Source organism: Equus przewalskii, chromosome 1 (genome assembly GCF_037783145.1).
Source record: "Equus przewalskii isolate Varuska chromosome 1, EquPr2, whole genome shotgun sequence".
Classification (NCBI taxonomy): domain Eukaryota; kingdom Metazoa; phylum Chordata; class Mammalia; order Perissodactyla; family Equidae; genus Equus; species Equus przewalskii.
The window spans coordinates 117,423,734-117,440,940 of record NC_091831.1 but is presented as its reverse complement, the minus strand read 5'-3'; the positions used below and the strand labels follow the sequence as shown (position 1 = coordinate 117,440,940).

The window sequence follows — 17,207 nt, the reverse complement described above, 5'->3', positions numbered from 1 at the left end:
AGTGGTCACTTTTTCTATCCTCTGCCTTAATTATCAAAGCTTTACAATACTTGGTGTCTGTTACCATCCTGCACTTTATTTTTGATAGGACACGCTTGGCCCTTTCACATTTCTATATTAGTTTTAGAATCAGCTTGCTCAAATCTGTATTAAAAAAGAAACTGTCAGATTTTTATTTGCATTGCTTTGAATCTATAAATTAACGTGGGGAGATTTCTGTTTTTGAAATTGAGTCCTCCAATTTAGGAACATACTACTAAATGTTTTTTCAACTGATTTAGGTCTTTAAAAATGTCTTTACATAAAGTTTATAACTTTTTTTCTATAAACTGCTTTTGTACATATTTTTTTATTGTGGTGAAATATGCGTAAGATAAAATTTAACATTTTAACTCTTTTTAAGTTTACAGTTCATTGGCATTAAGTGCATTCACGTTATGCTACCATCAACACCTTCCATATCCAGAACTCTTTTCATTTTGCAAAAATGAATCTCTGTATCCATTAAGTAATAACTCCACATTCCCCTCTCCCCCTATCCCCTGTCAACCCTCATTCTACTGTTTATCTATGAATTTGACTACTCTAGATACCTCATATGAGTGGAATCGTACGTCTTTTGTGACTTATTCATTTAGCATAATGTCTTTAAGGTTCATTCATGTTGTAGCATGTGTCAGAATTTCCTTCCTAAATGCTGAATAATATTCTGTTCTATGTATGTACTATATTTTGTTTACCTATTCTTCTGTCAATGGACACTTAAATTGCTTCCACCTTTCAGCTATTGTGAATAATGCTGGTGTAAACATGAGTGTACAAATATCTGCTTCAAGTTCCTGCTTTTAGTTCTTTTGGGTATGTATATAGTCAGAAATGGAATTGCTGGATTGTATGGTAAGTTTATTTTTAATTTTTTGAGGAACACCATACTTTTTTCCCTAGTGGCTACTCCACTTTACCTTCCAACCAACAGTGCACACAGGTTCTAATTTCTCTACCTCCTCACCAATGCTTCTTTTTTTCTTTTTCTTTTTTTATACTAGCTGTTCTAATGGGCATGAACTGGCAGCTTATTGTGGTTTTGATTTGCATTTTCTTAATGTTTAATGATGTTGCGCATCTTTTCTTGTTCTTATTGGCCATTTATATATCTTCTTTGGAGAAATATCTATTCAAATCCTTTGCCCATTTTTTAATTGGGTTGTTTTCTTGTTGAGTTGTGGCAACAGGTTCTTTGTATATTTTGTAGTAACACTTTTGTGTATATTTTGGATATTGATACATATCAGATATTTGATTTGCAAATATTTTCTCTCATTCTGTGGATTGCATTTTCACTCTGTTGATAGTGCAGAAAATTTTTTAATTTTGGTGTAGTCCAGGTTATCTATTTTTTGTTTATTGCCTGTGGTTTTGGTGTCATATCTAAGAAATCATTGCCAAATCCAATGTGAAGCTTTCTCCTTATGTTTTCTCCCAAGAGTTTTAGTTTTAGCTCTTATGTTTAGGTCTTGGATCCATTTTGAGTTAATTTTTCTATATGGTGTAAGGTAAGGGTCCAACTTCATTCTTTTGCATGTGACTATCCGATTTCCAAGCACCATTTGTTTTTTATTGGAGAATTCAATCCATGTACGTTTAGGGTGATTAGCGATATATGAGGGCTTAATACTGTCATTTTATCACTTGTTTTCCAGTTCCCCTGCTTTTCCTTTGTTTCTTGTCCTGTGTGTTTTGGTCTACCCATTGAATTATGTAGTTTTTTTTGTTGCTGTTGTTTGTTTGTTTTTAAAGATTTTATATTTTTCCTTTTTCTCCACAAAGCCTCCCGGTACATAATTGTATATTCTTCATTGTGGGTCCTTCTAGTTGTGTCATGGGGGACGCTACCTCAGTGTGGTTTGATGAGCAGTGCCATGTTTGCGCCCAGGACTCGAACCAACGAAACACTGGGCTGCCTGCAGCAGAGCGCACAAACTTAACCACTCAGCCACGGGGCCAGCCCCTGAATTATGTAGTTTTTTATGATGTATTTCTTTGTTTTCTCCTTATTTATTATTTGTGTCTTTGTTCTGCTTTTTTGTTGAGTGGTTACCCTGAGGTTTGTATTCAGAATCTCGTGTATAAGATAGTCCGTTTTCTGATGACCTCTTATTTCCTTAGTCTAAACCAATTCAGTCCCTTTCCTCCTCTGCTCCTAAGTTGTTTTTCTCACATCTTATTCCATCTTGTGTTGTGAGTTTGTAGTTAAAATGATAAGATTATCTTTGTTTTTGGTGTTTTCTTTCCCTTTCTCTTTAATGCTGTACTTGAGTATTTGCTATCCTATTCTGTCTACTTATTTGTCTCCTTACTCCATGCTTTATAACCCCTTCCTCTCCCCCCCCTTTTTTTTCCACGTATAAGGGCCTTCTTGAGGATTTTTTGTTGGGGGGGGTCTCGTGGCTACAACTCAATTAGCTTATGTTTGTCTGAGAAAGTTTTTATTTGTCCTTCATATCTGAAGGATATTTTTGCTGGATAGAGTATGCTTGGCTGAAAATTTTTGTCTTTCCAATATTTGAATATGTCGTTCTCTTCTCTCCTAGCCTGTAAGGTTTCTGCAGAGAAATCTGCTGAAAGCCTGATAGGGGTTCCTTTGTAGGTTATTTTCTTCTGCCTTGCTACCCTTAGTATTTTTTCTTTGTCATTCACTTTTGTTAGTTTTACTAGTATATGCCTTGCAGTAGGTCTGTTTACATTGACATATCTAGGAGATCTGGAAGCTTCTTCCACACGTATTTCCCTCTCTTTCCCTAGGTTTGGGAAGTTCTCTTCTATTGTTTCTTTGAACATGCTTTCTGATCCATTCTCCTCTTCTCCTTCTGGAATACCTATAATTCTTATGTTGCATTTCCTCCCTGAGTCAGATATTTCTCGGAGACTTTCTTCATTTCTTTTTAGTCTTAGTTCTCTCTCCTCCTCTTTCTGGAGCATTTCAACATGTCTATCTTTGATTATGCTGATATGCTTCTCTATGATGTCCACTTGAGTGTTCAGGGAATCTGTATTTTGTTTTATCTCTTCCATTGTGTCTTTCATCTCTAATGTTTCTGATTGATTCTTCTTTATAGTTTCAATCTCTTTCATGAATTAGCTCCTGAACTCATTGAATTGTTTCTCTACATTCTCTTTTACCTCATTGAGTTTTTTGATGATAGCTATTTTGAATTCGTTGTCATTTAGATTACATATTTCTGTGTCCTTAGGACTGAATTTTGGTACTTGTCATTTTCTCTGTGATCTGGAGATTTGATATAATGTTTGATATTGCTGGGGGGGTGACTCTGGTCTTATGGATCCTGATATTATTTGGTTATCGCCACAGGGTGGGGTGAAGAGCTGCGTATTCTGAGCCCTCTGCCTTCAGCCAAGATCCCAGGAAGTGGAGCAGGCACAGGGCAGGTCGAGGAAGGGGTACTTTCTCCTGCGTGCTGTCTGGGCCTTCTCACTCTTCTCTCGCTATCTGCTCTCCTGGTGTGTTGGCTTAATGAGGTCACCCCCTGTGAAAGCTCTTGCCCTGGGCGAGGTCTTCCCTCAAGGCTGCACGGGCCCTCAGGGGTCCTTGATGTTCCCATGAAATCATCCCCTGCCCGGTCCCTTCCCTCTCAGAGGCCTCCTGCAGTCATGGATTCCAGTCTATTAGGGGAGGGAGCAAAGTTTTTTCTTACCCTGTTCCACCTCTTCTAACAAGGCCTTCAGCCTCTCTGACCTCCATCATATGGCTGCGTGTGTCTCTCTGATGTTTCTGTGTTGTATTAGGATATCCTCTGTTAGAGTATGAATGTCCCTTTTCATTGTATGTTAGAGGGGAGAGAATCCCAGGCAAGTTCACTCTGCCATGATGCTGACATCGCTCTCAGTACCACTTGTTGAAAATACTGTCCTTTCCATTCAATGGTCTTGGCACCCTTGTCAAAAATCATTTGACCAGGGGCTGGCCCGGTGGCGCAGTGGTTAAGTTCACATGTTCCGCTTGTCAGTGGCTCAGGGTTCGCCAGTTCGGATCCTGGGTGTGGACATGGCACTGCTTGGCAAAAGCCATGCTGTGGTAGGCATCCTACCTATGAAGTAGGGGAAGATGGGCATTGATGTTAGCCCAGGGCCAGTCTTCCTCAGCAAAAAGAGGAGGATTGGCAATAGTTAGCTCAGGGCTAATATTCCTCAAAAAAAATCACTTGACCATATATTTGAGGGTTTATTTCTTGGCTCTCAATTCTAGTCCATGTATAATTATAATATATAATCTAGTCTTTTGTGCTAGTACCACACTGTTTTGATCACTGCAGCTTTGTAGTAAGTTTTGAAATCAGGAATCTTCCAGCTTTGTTCTTTTTTTCATGATTATTTTGGCTATTCAGTGTCCCGTGAGATTCTATGTGAATTTTAGGATAGATTTTTTTTTTTTTCTATTTCTGCAAAATAAGTCATCGAGATTTTGATAGAGATTTCTTTGAATCCGTGCCTAGCTTTAGGTGGTATTGACATTTTAACAATACTGGGTCTTCCAGTTCATGAACATGAAATGTCTTTTCATTTTTTTGTCTTTAATTTCTTTCAGCAAAGTTTTGTAGTTTTCACTTTGTAAGTGTTCTGCTTCCTTAGTTAAGTTTATTTCGAATTTTTTGACACATTTTATGAAATTTATTTTTAGTTATCCTCTTTTATGTTTGTTATGCTATTAGAAATAGAATCTCTAAAATTTTTTCAAACCTGTGTATTGCTAGTGTTTAAGAATACCATTGATTTTGTTTCCAGCAACTTTGATAAATTCTGTTAAAAATTCTAATAATTAATCTGTAGATTCTTTAGGATTTTCTACATAAATAACCATATCATATACCAATAAAAATAGTTTGTGTTCTTTTTCTCTGATCTCTATCCTTTTATTTCTCTAGTGGGCACCTTAAAAGGAATGCTGTCAGCAATTAACTGTGTAATATAGTATATTTAAGTTTTACAGATGTCCTTTATTAGGTTAAAGAAGCTACCTTTTGTTCTTAAATTGTGAATTTTTTCAAATCATGAATTGGAGCTGAATTTTAGCAAATGCTTTTTCTACTTATATAGAAATGATCATCAAAAATCTCTCCTTTGATCTGTTAATATGATCATTGATTTTCCTAATGTTCAGTCAAGCCTGTATTCCTGGGATAAACCCAACTTGGTTTTGATGTATTGTTAGAATTTGCTTATATAAGCCATCACTGCATTTGGTTAACTAACTTTTAAGGCTTTCAATCTGGAGAGCGAGGTAACTATATATTTTTTAAATCAGTAAACATTTTAATAAACTATAACATAAATAGAATAACGTACAAATCAATAAATTTGCAGCTTGATGAGTTATCACCATACCCATGTAACTACCAACCTGGGCAAGATATGGAACATTACCAGCACCCCAAAAGCCCCCATGTGCGTTCCAAATCACTGCCCCTCCTTCCACCTCAACAGTAATCACTATCCACATTTCTCACATGGTGGTCTAGTTGCTGGCTTTATGCCTAAGAATGGAATTGCTAGTCCTTATGGTATACAAATTTTCAGCTCTAGTAGACACTGCCAAAGTGTTTAGCAATGTAGTTGTTCTGGTTTACATTTACAGTAGCATTTTGAATATTCTAGATGTTCTGTATCCTTGCCTAAACTTGCAATTAACAATCTTAAAAAAATTTTCTTGCACAACTTCATTATGGTATAGTGGACATACAAAAGATTGAACTTATTGAAGTGTACGATTTCATTAGTTTTCACGTATGTAATCTCTGTGAAACCATCAGCATAGTCAAGATAATGATGATATCCATCACCCCTCACCCCCCAAATTTTCTTGTGCTGCTTGGTAATCCATGTGTCCTTTCCTCCACACTCATCTCCAGGAAGCCACTGATTTACTTTCTTTTTTGTCCCTTACTCAGCTTTATTATTTTGAGATTCCTCCATATTGTTGTTTGTACCTATAGCTTGCATTTTTTGTTTATTGCCAAGTAGTATTTGTATATATACGCCACAAATTATTGTCTGCTTTTCTATTGATAGACATTTAGGTTACTTTCATTTTTTTGGCTATTACAAATGAAGCTGTTATGAACATCTGTGTATGAGTCTTTACGTAGACATATGCTTTCGTTTCTCTTGGGTAAATAGCTAAGAGATAAAAGGCTGGATTATAGGGTAAGATGTATACCATGTTACATAGCCACCAGTAGTGAAAGAGTTTCAATTTCTTCAAACTTGACAAAACTTGGTGGATCGGTGTTTTAAATGTATGCTTTTCTAGTAGGTATGTAGTGCTGTCTCACTGTGATTTTAATTTGCATTCCTCTGATGACTAATGTTTTTGAGTATCTTTTAATGTGCTTATTAGTTATTCATGTATCTGTTTTGGTGAAATGTCTGCTCACACCTTCTGCCCGTTTTTCAAGTGAGTCATTTTGTTATTATTGAGTTGTAGGAGTTCTTTGTTTATTCAGAGTACACATTATTTTCAGTATGTGAATTGCTATCTGTGGCTTTTTATTTTCTTAATACTGTCGTTTGAAAAGCAAAAGTTTTTAGTTTTGACAAAATCCAATATATCAAAATTTTTTTACGTGTAGTGCTTTTGGTGTCCTAAGAAATCTTACCTAACTCAAAAATCACAAAGTTTTTTTCCTATGTTTTCTTCAAGAAGTGTTTCAGTTTGGCACTTACATTTAGGTCTATATTTCCTTTTTTTTTTTTTTTTAAAGATTTTATTTTTCCTTTTTCTCCCCAAAGCCTCCCCAAAAATATACATAGTTGTATATTTTTTCAGTTGGGGATCCTTCTAGTTGTGGCATGTAGGATGCCGCCTCAGCTTGGCCTGATGATTGGTGCCATGTCTGCTCCCAGCACCTGAACCAGCAAAACCCTGGGCTGCGGAAACAGAGTGCACGAACTTAACCACTCGGCCATGGGGCCAGCCCCTATATTTCCTTTCAAGTTAACTTTTATATGTGGTATGAGATCTCAATTTATTTGTTTGCATAGATATTCATTTATCACATCACCGTTTGTTGAAAGGACTATCCTTTCACTATTGAATTGCCTTGCCGCTTGTTCAGAATCAATTAATCATAGATGTAAGAGTTTATTTCTGGACTGTATTCTGTTCTTTAGATATCTATGTGTCTCTTTTTATGCCAGCCCCACACTGCTTTAAGTACTGTAGCTATATACCAACTTTTGAAATCAGGTAATGTAAGTTCTCCAACTTTGTTCTGTTTCAAAATTGCATTTCCATATAATTTTTAGAGTGTGCTTGCCAGTTTCTAAAATATAGCTTGCAGGAATTTTGATAGGAAATGCATTGAATCTGTAGATCATTGTGGAGAGAATTGCCCTCTGTACAATATGGTGTATTATTATCCATGACTATGGTGTGTGGCTCTCTTTATTTATATCTCCTTTAATTTCTGTCAGCAATGTTTTGTAGTTTTTAATATATAGGTCTTGTACTTGTTTTCTTAAATTTATTCCTAAGTACTCTTTTTGAAGCCAGTGTGAATGGAATTATTTTCTTTATTTCGTGTTTGGTAGTATTTCTTGCTAGTATATCGAAATACGGTCAATGTTTATATATTTCATTCTACAATCTTGTTTTTTATGATCTTGCTCAACTCTTATTAGTTTTGGTAGTGTTTTCTTTCTTTGTTTTTTTAAAGATATTTTACCTAAAGGCTCATGTCATCTGCAAATTAAGATTGTTTTATTTCTTGCTTTGTAATATGGATGCCTTTAATTTCTTTTTCTTGCCTTATTGCACTCGCTAGATCCTACAGTTTAATATTAATATAAGTTGTGACATTGCATATTCTTACTTTGTTCTTGAGGTTAGGGGGAAAGCATTCAGTATTTTAGCATTATTTAGCATTATTATTTTATGATGTTTTTTGTAGGTTTTTCATAAATCCCCATTATCAGGTTGAAGAAGTTTTCTTCTGTTTCTAGTTTGTTGAGAGTTTTTAACATAAATTGACTTTGAATTTGGTTAAATAAATGCTTCTTTTTGTGTATCCACTGATGCAATCCTGTGCTTTTTATTCTTTGTTTTATACAGTATACTACACTAATCCGTTTTTTGATATTAAGCCAGCCGTGCCTTTATGGGTTAATTCTTACATGGTCATGGTGTATAATCATTTTTATACATGATTGAATTCTTGTTAAGGATATGTTGATAAGAGCTAATGATATGTAATTTTCTTATCAGGTCTGTTTCTGGCTTTTGTGTCATGGCAATACTAGCCTCATAGAATATCATGATGGGAAGTCTTTTTTTTCTGCACTATTTGTATAATCTGTTTGCATAGGTTTGGTAGTATTTCTTGCTAGATGTTTGAATTTACCAGTGACGCCATCTGTACTTGGATTTTTCTTTTAGGAAAATTTTAAATTCCAATTCAGTTATTGTGTTTTTTCCCCCACATGCTATTAGTCTGTTGAGATTTTTCTGTTTCTTATTGAGTCAGCTTTCATAATTCATGACTTTATGGGAATTTTCCTTTTCATCTAAGTTGTCTCTCTTTATAAAGTTGGTCATAGTTCCTTATAAGAATTTTAATTTCAGTGTGATCTATAGTGATATCCCTCTTTCATTTCTAATTTTGGTAATTTGTATCTCTTCTCTCTCTCTCTTTTTTTATTAGTCTAGTTAAAGGTTTATGCATTTTGTTGATCTTTCCAAGAACCAACTTTTGGATTCATTGAGTTTCTCTATTGTGTTTCTGTTTTCTAGTTCATTGATTTCTGCTTTAATATTTATCATTTCTTTCCTTCTGCTTACTTTCAGTTTGATTAGCTCTGCTTTTCCTGCTTTTATTAGGTTGGAACTAGTTTATTGATTTTAGGTATTTCTACATTTCTAATATAAGCATTTAAAGGTATAAATTTTTTTCTTAGCACTTCTTTAATTTCATTCCATCAATTTTGATATGTAATTTTTCATTTTCACTTAATTCATGATATTTTATAATATTTCTTGTGATTTTTTGATTCTTGAGTTATTTAGAAGCATGTTATTTAGTTTCATTATATTTTGGGATATCTCCAATTTTTCTGTTGTTTTCTAATTAAATCTTTCATGGTTGAAGAATATACTTTGTATTATTTCAGTCCTTTTAAGTTTATTGAGACTTATTTTATGCCCCTGGATGTAGACCATCCTGGAGAATGTTCTACGTGATGTTGGAAAGCATGTATATTCTGCTCTTGTTGGATGATGTGTACTCTAAATGTCAGTCAAGTAAAGTTAGTTGATAGTGTTGTCTAGTTGTCTGTATACTTACTGATTTTCTCTTCAGTTGTATTAATTCTTGAGAGAGGATTATTGAAATCTCCAAATATAATTGTTGAATTGTCTATTTCTCTTTTCAGTTTTGACAATTTTTGCTCTTTTATTTTGGTGCTTCAGTATTAGGGGCATATAATTTATAATTGTTATGTCTTCCTGGGGTATTAACCCTTTCAACATTATGAAATGTCCCTCTTTGGTTTAAAAAATATTTCTTGTCTTATGATCAGAGGTTTTTTTTTCTGTTTTAAATGTAACCATGGTTATTGTTTACATGATATGTCTTTACTGTCCTTTTACTTTCATTCTTTTGTATCTTTGAATCTAAAGTGTGTCTCTATCGACTATATATAGTTGAGGTTTGTTTTCCTGTCTGGTCTTAAAATTCTGCCTTTTGATTGAAGTATTTAGTCCAATCTCAGTTGATGTAATTATTAATATGATTTGATTTATGTCTGCCATTTTGATATTTGTTTTCTATGTGTCTCAGGTTTTTTTGTTCTCCCTTACTGCCTTCTTTTTTGTTAAACCCATACTTTTTAGTACATCATTTTAATTTTCTTCTTTATTTTTAAAACTATATTAGTGATTTGCTTAGTGATTGTTCTGTTTATTACAATATTCATTTTGACTTATCACAAACTACTTCGGGTTAAAAGTAAATTAATTTTGGTAAAATAGAGCAGCTTTATTCCGATACAACTCTATGTCCTTTTCCTCTTGTGTTGTTGTCACATAGATCTATAAATGTCATAAGCTCAACAATATTGTGTTATAATTATTTCTTTGTGTAGCCCCACACTTTTCAAAAAAATGAAGAGAATAAAACAGAAAATATATTTATACATTGCTTTATATTTATCCACATATTTACTATTGCTGGTGTACTTCATTTCTTCCTGTGGATTTGAGTTACCCTTTGGCATCATTTCCTTTTGGCTAGTTGGACTTCCTTCAGTATATCTTGTAAGGGAGTTTTACTTTCATTGAATTATTTTGATATTTGCTTATCTGGGAATATTTTCATGTTGCCTTCATTTTGAATGATAGTTTTCCTGAATATTGAGTTTGTGGGTTTTTTCCCGAGACTTTGAAGCTTCTCACTTTTGTTGTTTCTGATGAAAAGTCAGCCATTAATCATATTGTATTTCCTCTGTATATGATGGGTTGTTCTTTTCTTCCTGCTTTCAAAGTTTTCCGTTCCAGTTTGTCTTTCCCCAGTTTGACTATGATTTGTCTAAGTTGATTCTCTTCATGATCATCCTACTCTGTACATTAATGTTTTTCATCAAATTTTGGAAATTTTTGGCTGGTATTTCTTCAGATATTTAATTGTCATTTCTCTTCAGGCTCCTCTGAGTTGTAACAGTTTCTCAGACTTTCCATAGTTTTGATGCCCTTGACAGTTTTGAGTAGTGGTCAGATATTTTATAGAATGTTCCTCAGGATTTGTTTGATGTTTTTCTCATGGGTAGACTGATGTTATGAGTTTTTGGAAGAAAGACCACAGAGGTGAATGTGAATTACCGTTCTTAACTTGTCAAAGGTTCATGCTATCAGATTGACTTATCAATGACTTTTTTAACCTTGATCACCTGGCTAAGGTAGTGTTTGTTAGGTTTCTCCATTGTATGGTTACTTTTATAATTTCCCTATGCTATCCTCCTTTGAGCCGAGCCACTAAGCATAGCCCACACTGAAAAGTCCACCTCCTTGAGAGACAAATTCCTACATCAATTATTTGCAATTCTTCTGTAGAGGACATTTGTCTGTTCTCTGTCATTTATTTATTAAATTATTTTCTTAAGTCAATGTGGACTCATTTACATTTACTTTATACTTTGGGTTATTAACCAGTATTATGTTATTTATTTTTTTGGTTACATTGTTCCAGCTTTGGACATTGTGAGCTCTTTCATTTGGCCCCTATCTCCCTTTGACATACTTCATCATTTTGTATTTTGAGCACTTCCTTACTTTCTGGCACTGCAAGATGCTTCAGACTAATCTTGTGCTTTTCCTGCTCCACACCTAGAATCAGCCATTTATTTAAGGATTCCTGGTTCCTTTTATAGGAAAAAATTTTTTTTTAACTGTTTCTTTGTTGAGATTCTCTATTTGTTGAATCATTGTCATAATATTTTTTGTTATTTTGACATACTTTCTTTAAATTCTTTGAATATATTTATAGTAACTGTTTTATAGTCTTTGCCTACTAAAACCAACATATGCCTTCATTCAGAGACAGTTTCGGTTGATTGCCTTTTTCCTAAACTAGGTCATACTGCTTTTTTCCTAAACTAGGTCATACTTCTTTGTATGTCTCATAGTTTGTTTGTGATTGCTTCCTTTCCTGTTCTCTTTATCTTTGTGAGTTTATGACTTTTCTATTCCTTTCTTGTGTTTTTAGTGGATTTTTGGAAGGAAACAGAGATAAGTGTATGTTTTCAACATGCCATACTTTTTTTTATTTCATTCATTTTTTTTTTTTTTTGAGGAAGATTAGCCCTGAGCTAACATCTGCCACCAGTCCTCCTCTTCTTGCTGAGGAAGTCTGGCCCTGAGCTAACATCCGTGCCTATCTTCCTCTACTTTAAATGTGGGATGCCCACCACAGCATGGCTTGACAAGTGGTGCATAGGTCCACACTCGGGATCCAAACTGGTGAATCCCAGGCTGCCGAAGTGGAACGTGTGAACTTAACTGCTGTACCACTGGGCCAGCCCCTCCACGTGCCATATTTAAATGATAGTCCCAGAGCTAATATTTAAACCCATTCCTTGGTTCAGAATCCTATTTTCATAACTAATAATCTCTGTTGCTCCCCAAACATTTAATAAGTGGTGTACCTGAGACTTAGTAGGCACTCAGACAAAAATAATTCTAAAGAATGCAGTTGTGTTGCTTAACGTTGAGGATATGTTCTGAGAAATGTGTCACTGGGTAATTTTGTTGTTATGTGAACATGATAGAAGTGTACTTACACAAACCTAGATGGTATAGCCTACTACACACCCAGGCTATCTGGTACTAGTCTTGTGTGATCAGTCATAGATACAGTCTGTTGTTGACTGAAATGTCATTATGCGGTGCATGGCTGTAATAACCTTTCAGAACATAAAGCCTATGTGTCCTAATTGTATTTTTTATCCTCATGAGATTTGTTACTCCAAGCAGTTGAGTTTATAATTTTTACTGTCTTCTTACAGAGATAGGGAAGAACGACTGGCAGCCCTAACCGCTGCTCAACAAGAAGCTATGGAAGAGCTGCAGAAGAAAATTCAGCTCAAGGTAGGGATATTATATATTTCAATTTTTGAAATTTTAGAGCTTGTCAGTGGAGCATGAGCTTAAAATTTTATATATTGAATTAATTGTATGAAAAATTGAATTAATTCGTGTTTCTAGTCTCTGGATTACAAGATTTATATGAGTAAGCTACAATTATTTCTAACTCAACTGTCTTTTCAGACAGTTTAGTTTTCACTAAATTTATTTTAATAAAGTAAAGCAGTTGAGGGAAAAAAATTAAAGGAATTTTAACATTTCTTGTTTTTATTAAGCAATTCATTAATGATTTGAAGGCATTACTACTAGCCCTCTGATATTCATAGATTTAATTATTTAGAAATAAACTAAAAGATGACTATAATTTGTTTCACTTGATTTCAGTGCTTAGGATTGCACAATTGTAGCTTGGGAGATTATGATAAACTGATATTTTCTAGAAAATCTTTGCCAGTAGTATTAGAGTTTCTACCAGTATGAATTTTTCACGTTGTTACAATTATTTACATGTTAGTTCCTCACAGAGACAGTAAATTCTGTAAGGTAGAGGGCTATATGTTACTATTTGTATAGTCTTAGAACTTTATCATTCATTTAAATTTAATGCAGCAAATATTTATTGAGCCTTGTGGTAGGCATGGGAATGCAGAGATGAGTAAGATATGATTCTAAGTTTCAAAAAACTAATAATCTACTGTGAGATTCAGATGCTAAACAGACAATTTCCCTATGTTAGGGGTATACATGGAGTGCTATGGAAGTACAGAGGAGAGCACTTAATCTAACTTGAAGGGTTTCAGCAGTTAGGGAAATAATTTTAGAGAATAATTCCTGAGCTGAATCTTGAAAGAAAGATGAGTTGAATGGGTAGGCGGGTGGGATGGCATTCCAGCCATGTGAAATAGTATGAGCATGAAGTCAGAAGTCTGAAACTATTTTTTTGGTTTATTTGTTTTTTGTTTTCTGGGAAGTCACTGGAGGTGTAGAACAGCTAGTGATAGAGTAGATGTGGGCAGAGTTCTGTTTCATGATGGGCCTTGTCTGCCATGAGGATAAGCTTGATCTTTACCTGTGGGTCACCATTTCCCATAGTGTGTTCTAGGAAGTGCTTCTCAAATGTGTGGTGTAGTCAAATACCTGTGTAAAATGTTGCTTAGTATAGGCTGGGTTTATTGAGTCATAGTGCACTGTGTTAAAAGCCCGTTTAGCTTTAACTGACTACTTTCCAAATGTTTTTTAACTGTAGAACCTCTTTCACAAAAACACTCATTAATATCCCATGGTATAGTTCCATGATGCACAGTGTAGGAAACGTTCTATTAAAGGGCTTTATGTAGATTCTCGTCTTCAGTGTTCAAGTTTACATTGGATTAGGATATTCTCCTATTATTTTAGAAAGTTTAATGGAAATATTATTTTTCAAGTTCTCAGTATAATTTGAATAATTTTTGATATTCTCACACTCTGACTTCATCTACAGCATGATGAAAGCATTCGAAGGCACATGGAACAGATTGAACAAAGAAAAGAAAAAGCTGCTGAGTTAAGCAGTGGACGACATGCAAATACTGATTATGCCCCCAAACTGACCCCTTATGAAAGAAAGAAGCAGTGTTCTCTCTGCAGTGTCCTGGTAGGTTGTCATTATCAATATTGTGATGATATATTATGATTTATTACTAAACTATGGAAGTATATTCTCCCAGTCTTTTAAAATTTATCTATACTAAGGCATCTGCTGGGTACTTGGATTTCTTTCATGATTTTTATGCAAAGTAAGTAGTAGAAAAATAGTATCAGCATTTATGAGTGGCAGCACAAAGTGCCAAAGCATGCAGTTGCTACTAAAATGGATGTATACCTGCTTAATTATAGCCCAAGACAATATTTTTGGGTATTGGGACTGAAAAAGAAAAGAAGCATTCATTTTTTTTTTTTTTGAGGAGGATTAGCCCTGAGCTAATTACTGCCAGTCCTCCTCTTATTTGCTGAGGAAGCCTGGCCCTGAACTAACGTTCATGCCCATCTTCCTCTACTTTATATGTGGGATGCCTACCACAGCATGGCGTGCCAAGCGGTGCCATGTCCACACCCATGATCCGCACCTGCGAACCCCAGGCCTCCGGGAAGGGGAACGTGCATACTTTTAACTGCTGCACCACTGGGCTGGCCCCAAGGAAAGAAGCATTTTTAATGCTGAAACTTGAACCTTGATACTTAAAGGAAATGATATCCTGTTAAGGTTGGCTATGATCACATGCCTTTTTTGACCGTATCTTGTAGAGGATTCTCAGAATTGTGTTCTGAAGAAAATATTCTTATGCCTAATATGTGAAAGAGCGATCTCAACTTGCAAATTGAATGTGTAATATTTAAAATCAGATATAATTATATGTTGATTACATTGCTTTCATTTTATGGTTTTAGATCTCTTCAGAGGTGTATCTTTTTAGCCACATTAAAGGAAAAAAACACCAGCAAGCTGTGAGAGAGAATAGTAGCATCCAAGGACGTGAACTTTCAGACGAAGAAGTGGTAAGCTTTACTTTTGTTTGTTTATGTGTATTGAGTACCTAGTATGTTCTCTTTTATTGTGAAGAATTCCATGTTCATATATATTTGCATGATTAAAACTATATTTAATATTTAATTACTACTACATATAGTACACAAATGTGTCATAATTTTAGTATACATGTTAATTTAACAAAAAACATAAAAATAAGAATTTAGTACTATTATTTATATAATTGCAGTGCAAAAAAAGTCATGGTATTTTGATATTTCAGTAATACAAGAAAAACATTATCTAGTGATGCTCTACATTTCTTGGAAAACCGTTAACAATATAAATTTCATATTATCAGTACAATATTTAGAAATGTTTGGAAATGCATTATTTAACTACCAATAATTATTGTTTACATGGAATTTAGATTGAAATATGTATTTTTATATTTTTCATTCAACTCTTATGGAGACATAGATTTGTCGGTTCTAGTTGTAATACCAAATTTCTAAAGCTACACAAAGAAGGGAAATTCATGTTTGGTCAAGCATCTTTTAAGATGTCCATGAAAGATTGTTGTGGTTCTTTATGGGCAGTACCTGTGGGTACGTGCACGTGTGTAACTCTTTGTGTTTTTTGGAGTATAGCATATATTAATAGAGTACACAAATCTCAAATATATACCTCAAGTGTATAGATGAATTTTTATGTATGTTCCACTTATATCAAGATATAGATCAATTCTTGCACTCCAGAAGGCTCTGTCATGTCTCTGATGACTAGTACTATCTTGAACTCCATATAAATGGTATCATACAGTCTGTACTTTCTGTGTCTGGCTTCTTTCACTCATCCTTAAGTCTGTGAGATTGATCTTTAATGTTTATATGAAGCTCTAGTTCATTCTTTTTTCTTAGATTTTTTTTCCGTGCCTTCCAGGCAAAGACCATTAGGAGCACATCTATAGTTGAATAAAATGGGCTTTATTGATTTGTTCAAAGAACGGAAAATGCACATTATGCGGAGTTATGGGGCTTCTCAATAAGGTGTTAGAAAGGACTTACCGGATTTGGGCTTGTGCTAGGTGATTTTGTGTATGGGGGGGTTGTGGTGTTCAAGTACTTGGAGCTTTGCTGGATTGGATACTGTCAGGAAGTAAGGGTAATTCTGTGGTTGGTTCTTAATAAATTTTACCTAGGTAGGAGGAATGAAGCTACTGTTTTCTCCTAAGTTTCTGGATATAGCAAATGCTTCAGGGGAAATTACACACAGTTACTTGGGCTCACTTCTCTATGATTTCTTCCCTTTGAGGATCTTTGCCCTTCAAGTTCCCATCACTTTGTCAGCTTTAAACCAAATTCTGTCTTCTCAGCTCAATAAGACTGCCCCTTTCAGGTTGCACTGTTCTCTCATGCCAAAAATTGTCATAAACCTTTAAGAAAAAATCCATAGTGATTGCGGAGCTCACCTCATGTGCTTTCCCTTCCTTTAGGGATCATGGTCTCTCAAGTCCTGGCTGTGTTGGCTGTTCTTCAATGCCTTCAAACAGATGTTTTGTGTATTTTGTGCAACTTTTGGAGTTGGAAGATTAGTGTAGTATAAGCCAGTTCACTGTGGCTGGAATTGGAAGTCTCCTAATGTTTAATTCCTGTATATCCATTGTTTGACATAATACTCGACACATAATAAGCTATTTAATAAAAGCCCATTGGGTTGAGTTGAATTGAACTGAAAGGTTATACCAAATGACTTTAGGTACTATTAATAAAAATGAAATAAAAATGGAACTAATCATCTATTTGTTTACCTCAAATAATCTTTTGCCTTTTTCTGAAATTGTATGGGTATTTTAAGAGAGAATAGTATGGAATTTTTCTTTTTACTTGAATCATTCATATAATTATTCCTATTCTCTACTGAAGTTTGCTCTTTAAAACTAGTCATGTATATGTGTGCTCCAGTTTGAAAAAATCCTAAATTGCTTCATTAATTAGAATTTTCATTATTCCCATTATAAAGGAAATTCTTCTACTTATAAAAATTATTTCTCAT

General features: G+C 34.5%; 1 protein-coding gene across 50 annotated transcripts in view; it reads left to right on the top strand.

Annotated features, from left to right (window-relative positions):
* Nucleotides 1-17,207, top strand: part of SCAPER (S-phase cyclin A associated protein in the ER) — a 521,170-nt gene that overhangs the window by 195,132 nt on the left and 308,831 nt on the right. For all 50 annotated transcript variants that reach the window (XR_011526452.1, XR_011526476.1, XR_011526453.1 and 47 more), the window contains 3 exons: nucleotides 12,568-12,649; nucleotides 14,127-14,279; nucleotides 15,074-15,181. Coding sequence is in view for 47 of the 50 variants with exons in the window: in XM_070573827.1 (XP_070429928.1) it covers nucleotides 12,568-12,649; nucleotides 14,127-14,279; nucleotides 15,074-15,181 (343 nt within the window). In the remaining 3 variants the exon portion in view is untranslated. The remainder of the gene's footprint in view (nucleotides 1-12,567; nucleotides 12,650-14,126; nucleotides 14,280-15,073; nucleotides 15,182-17,207) is intronic.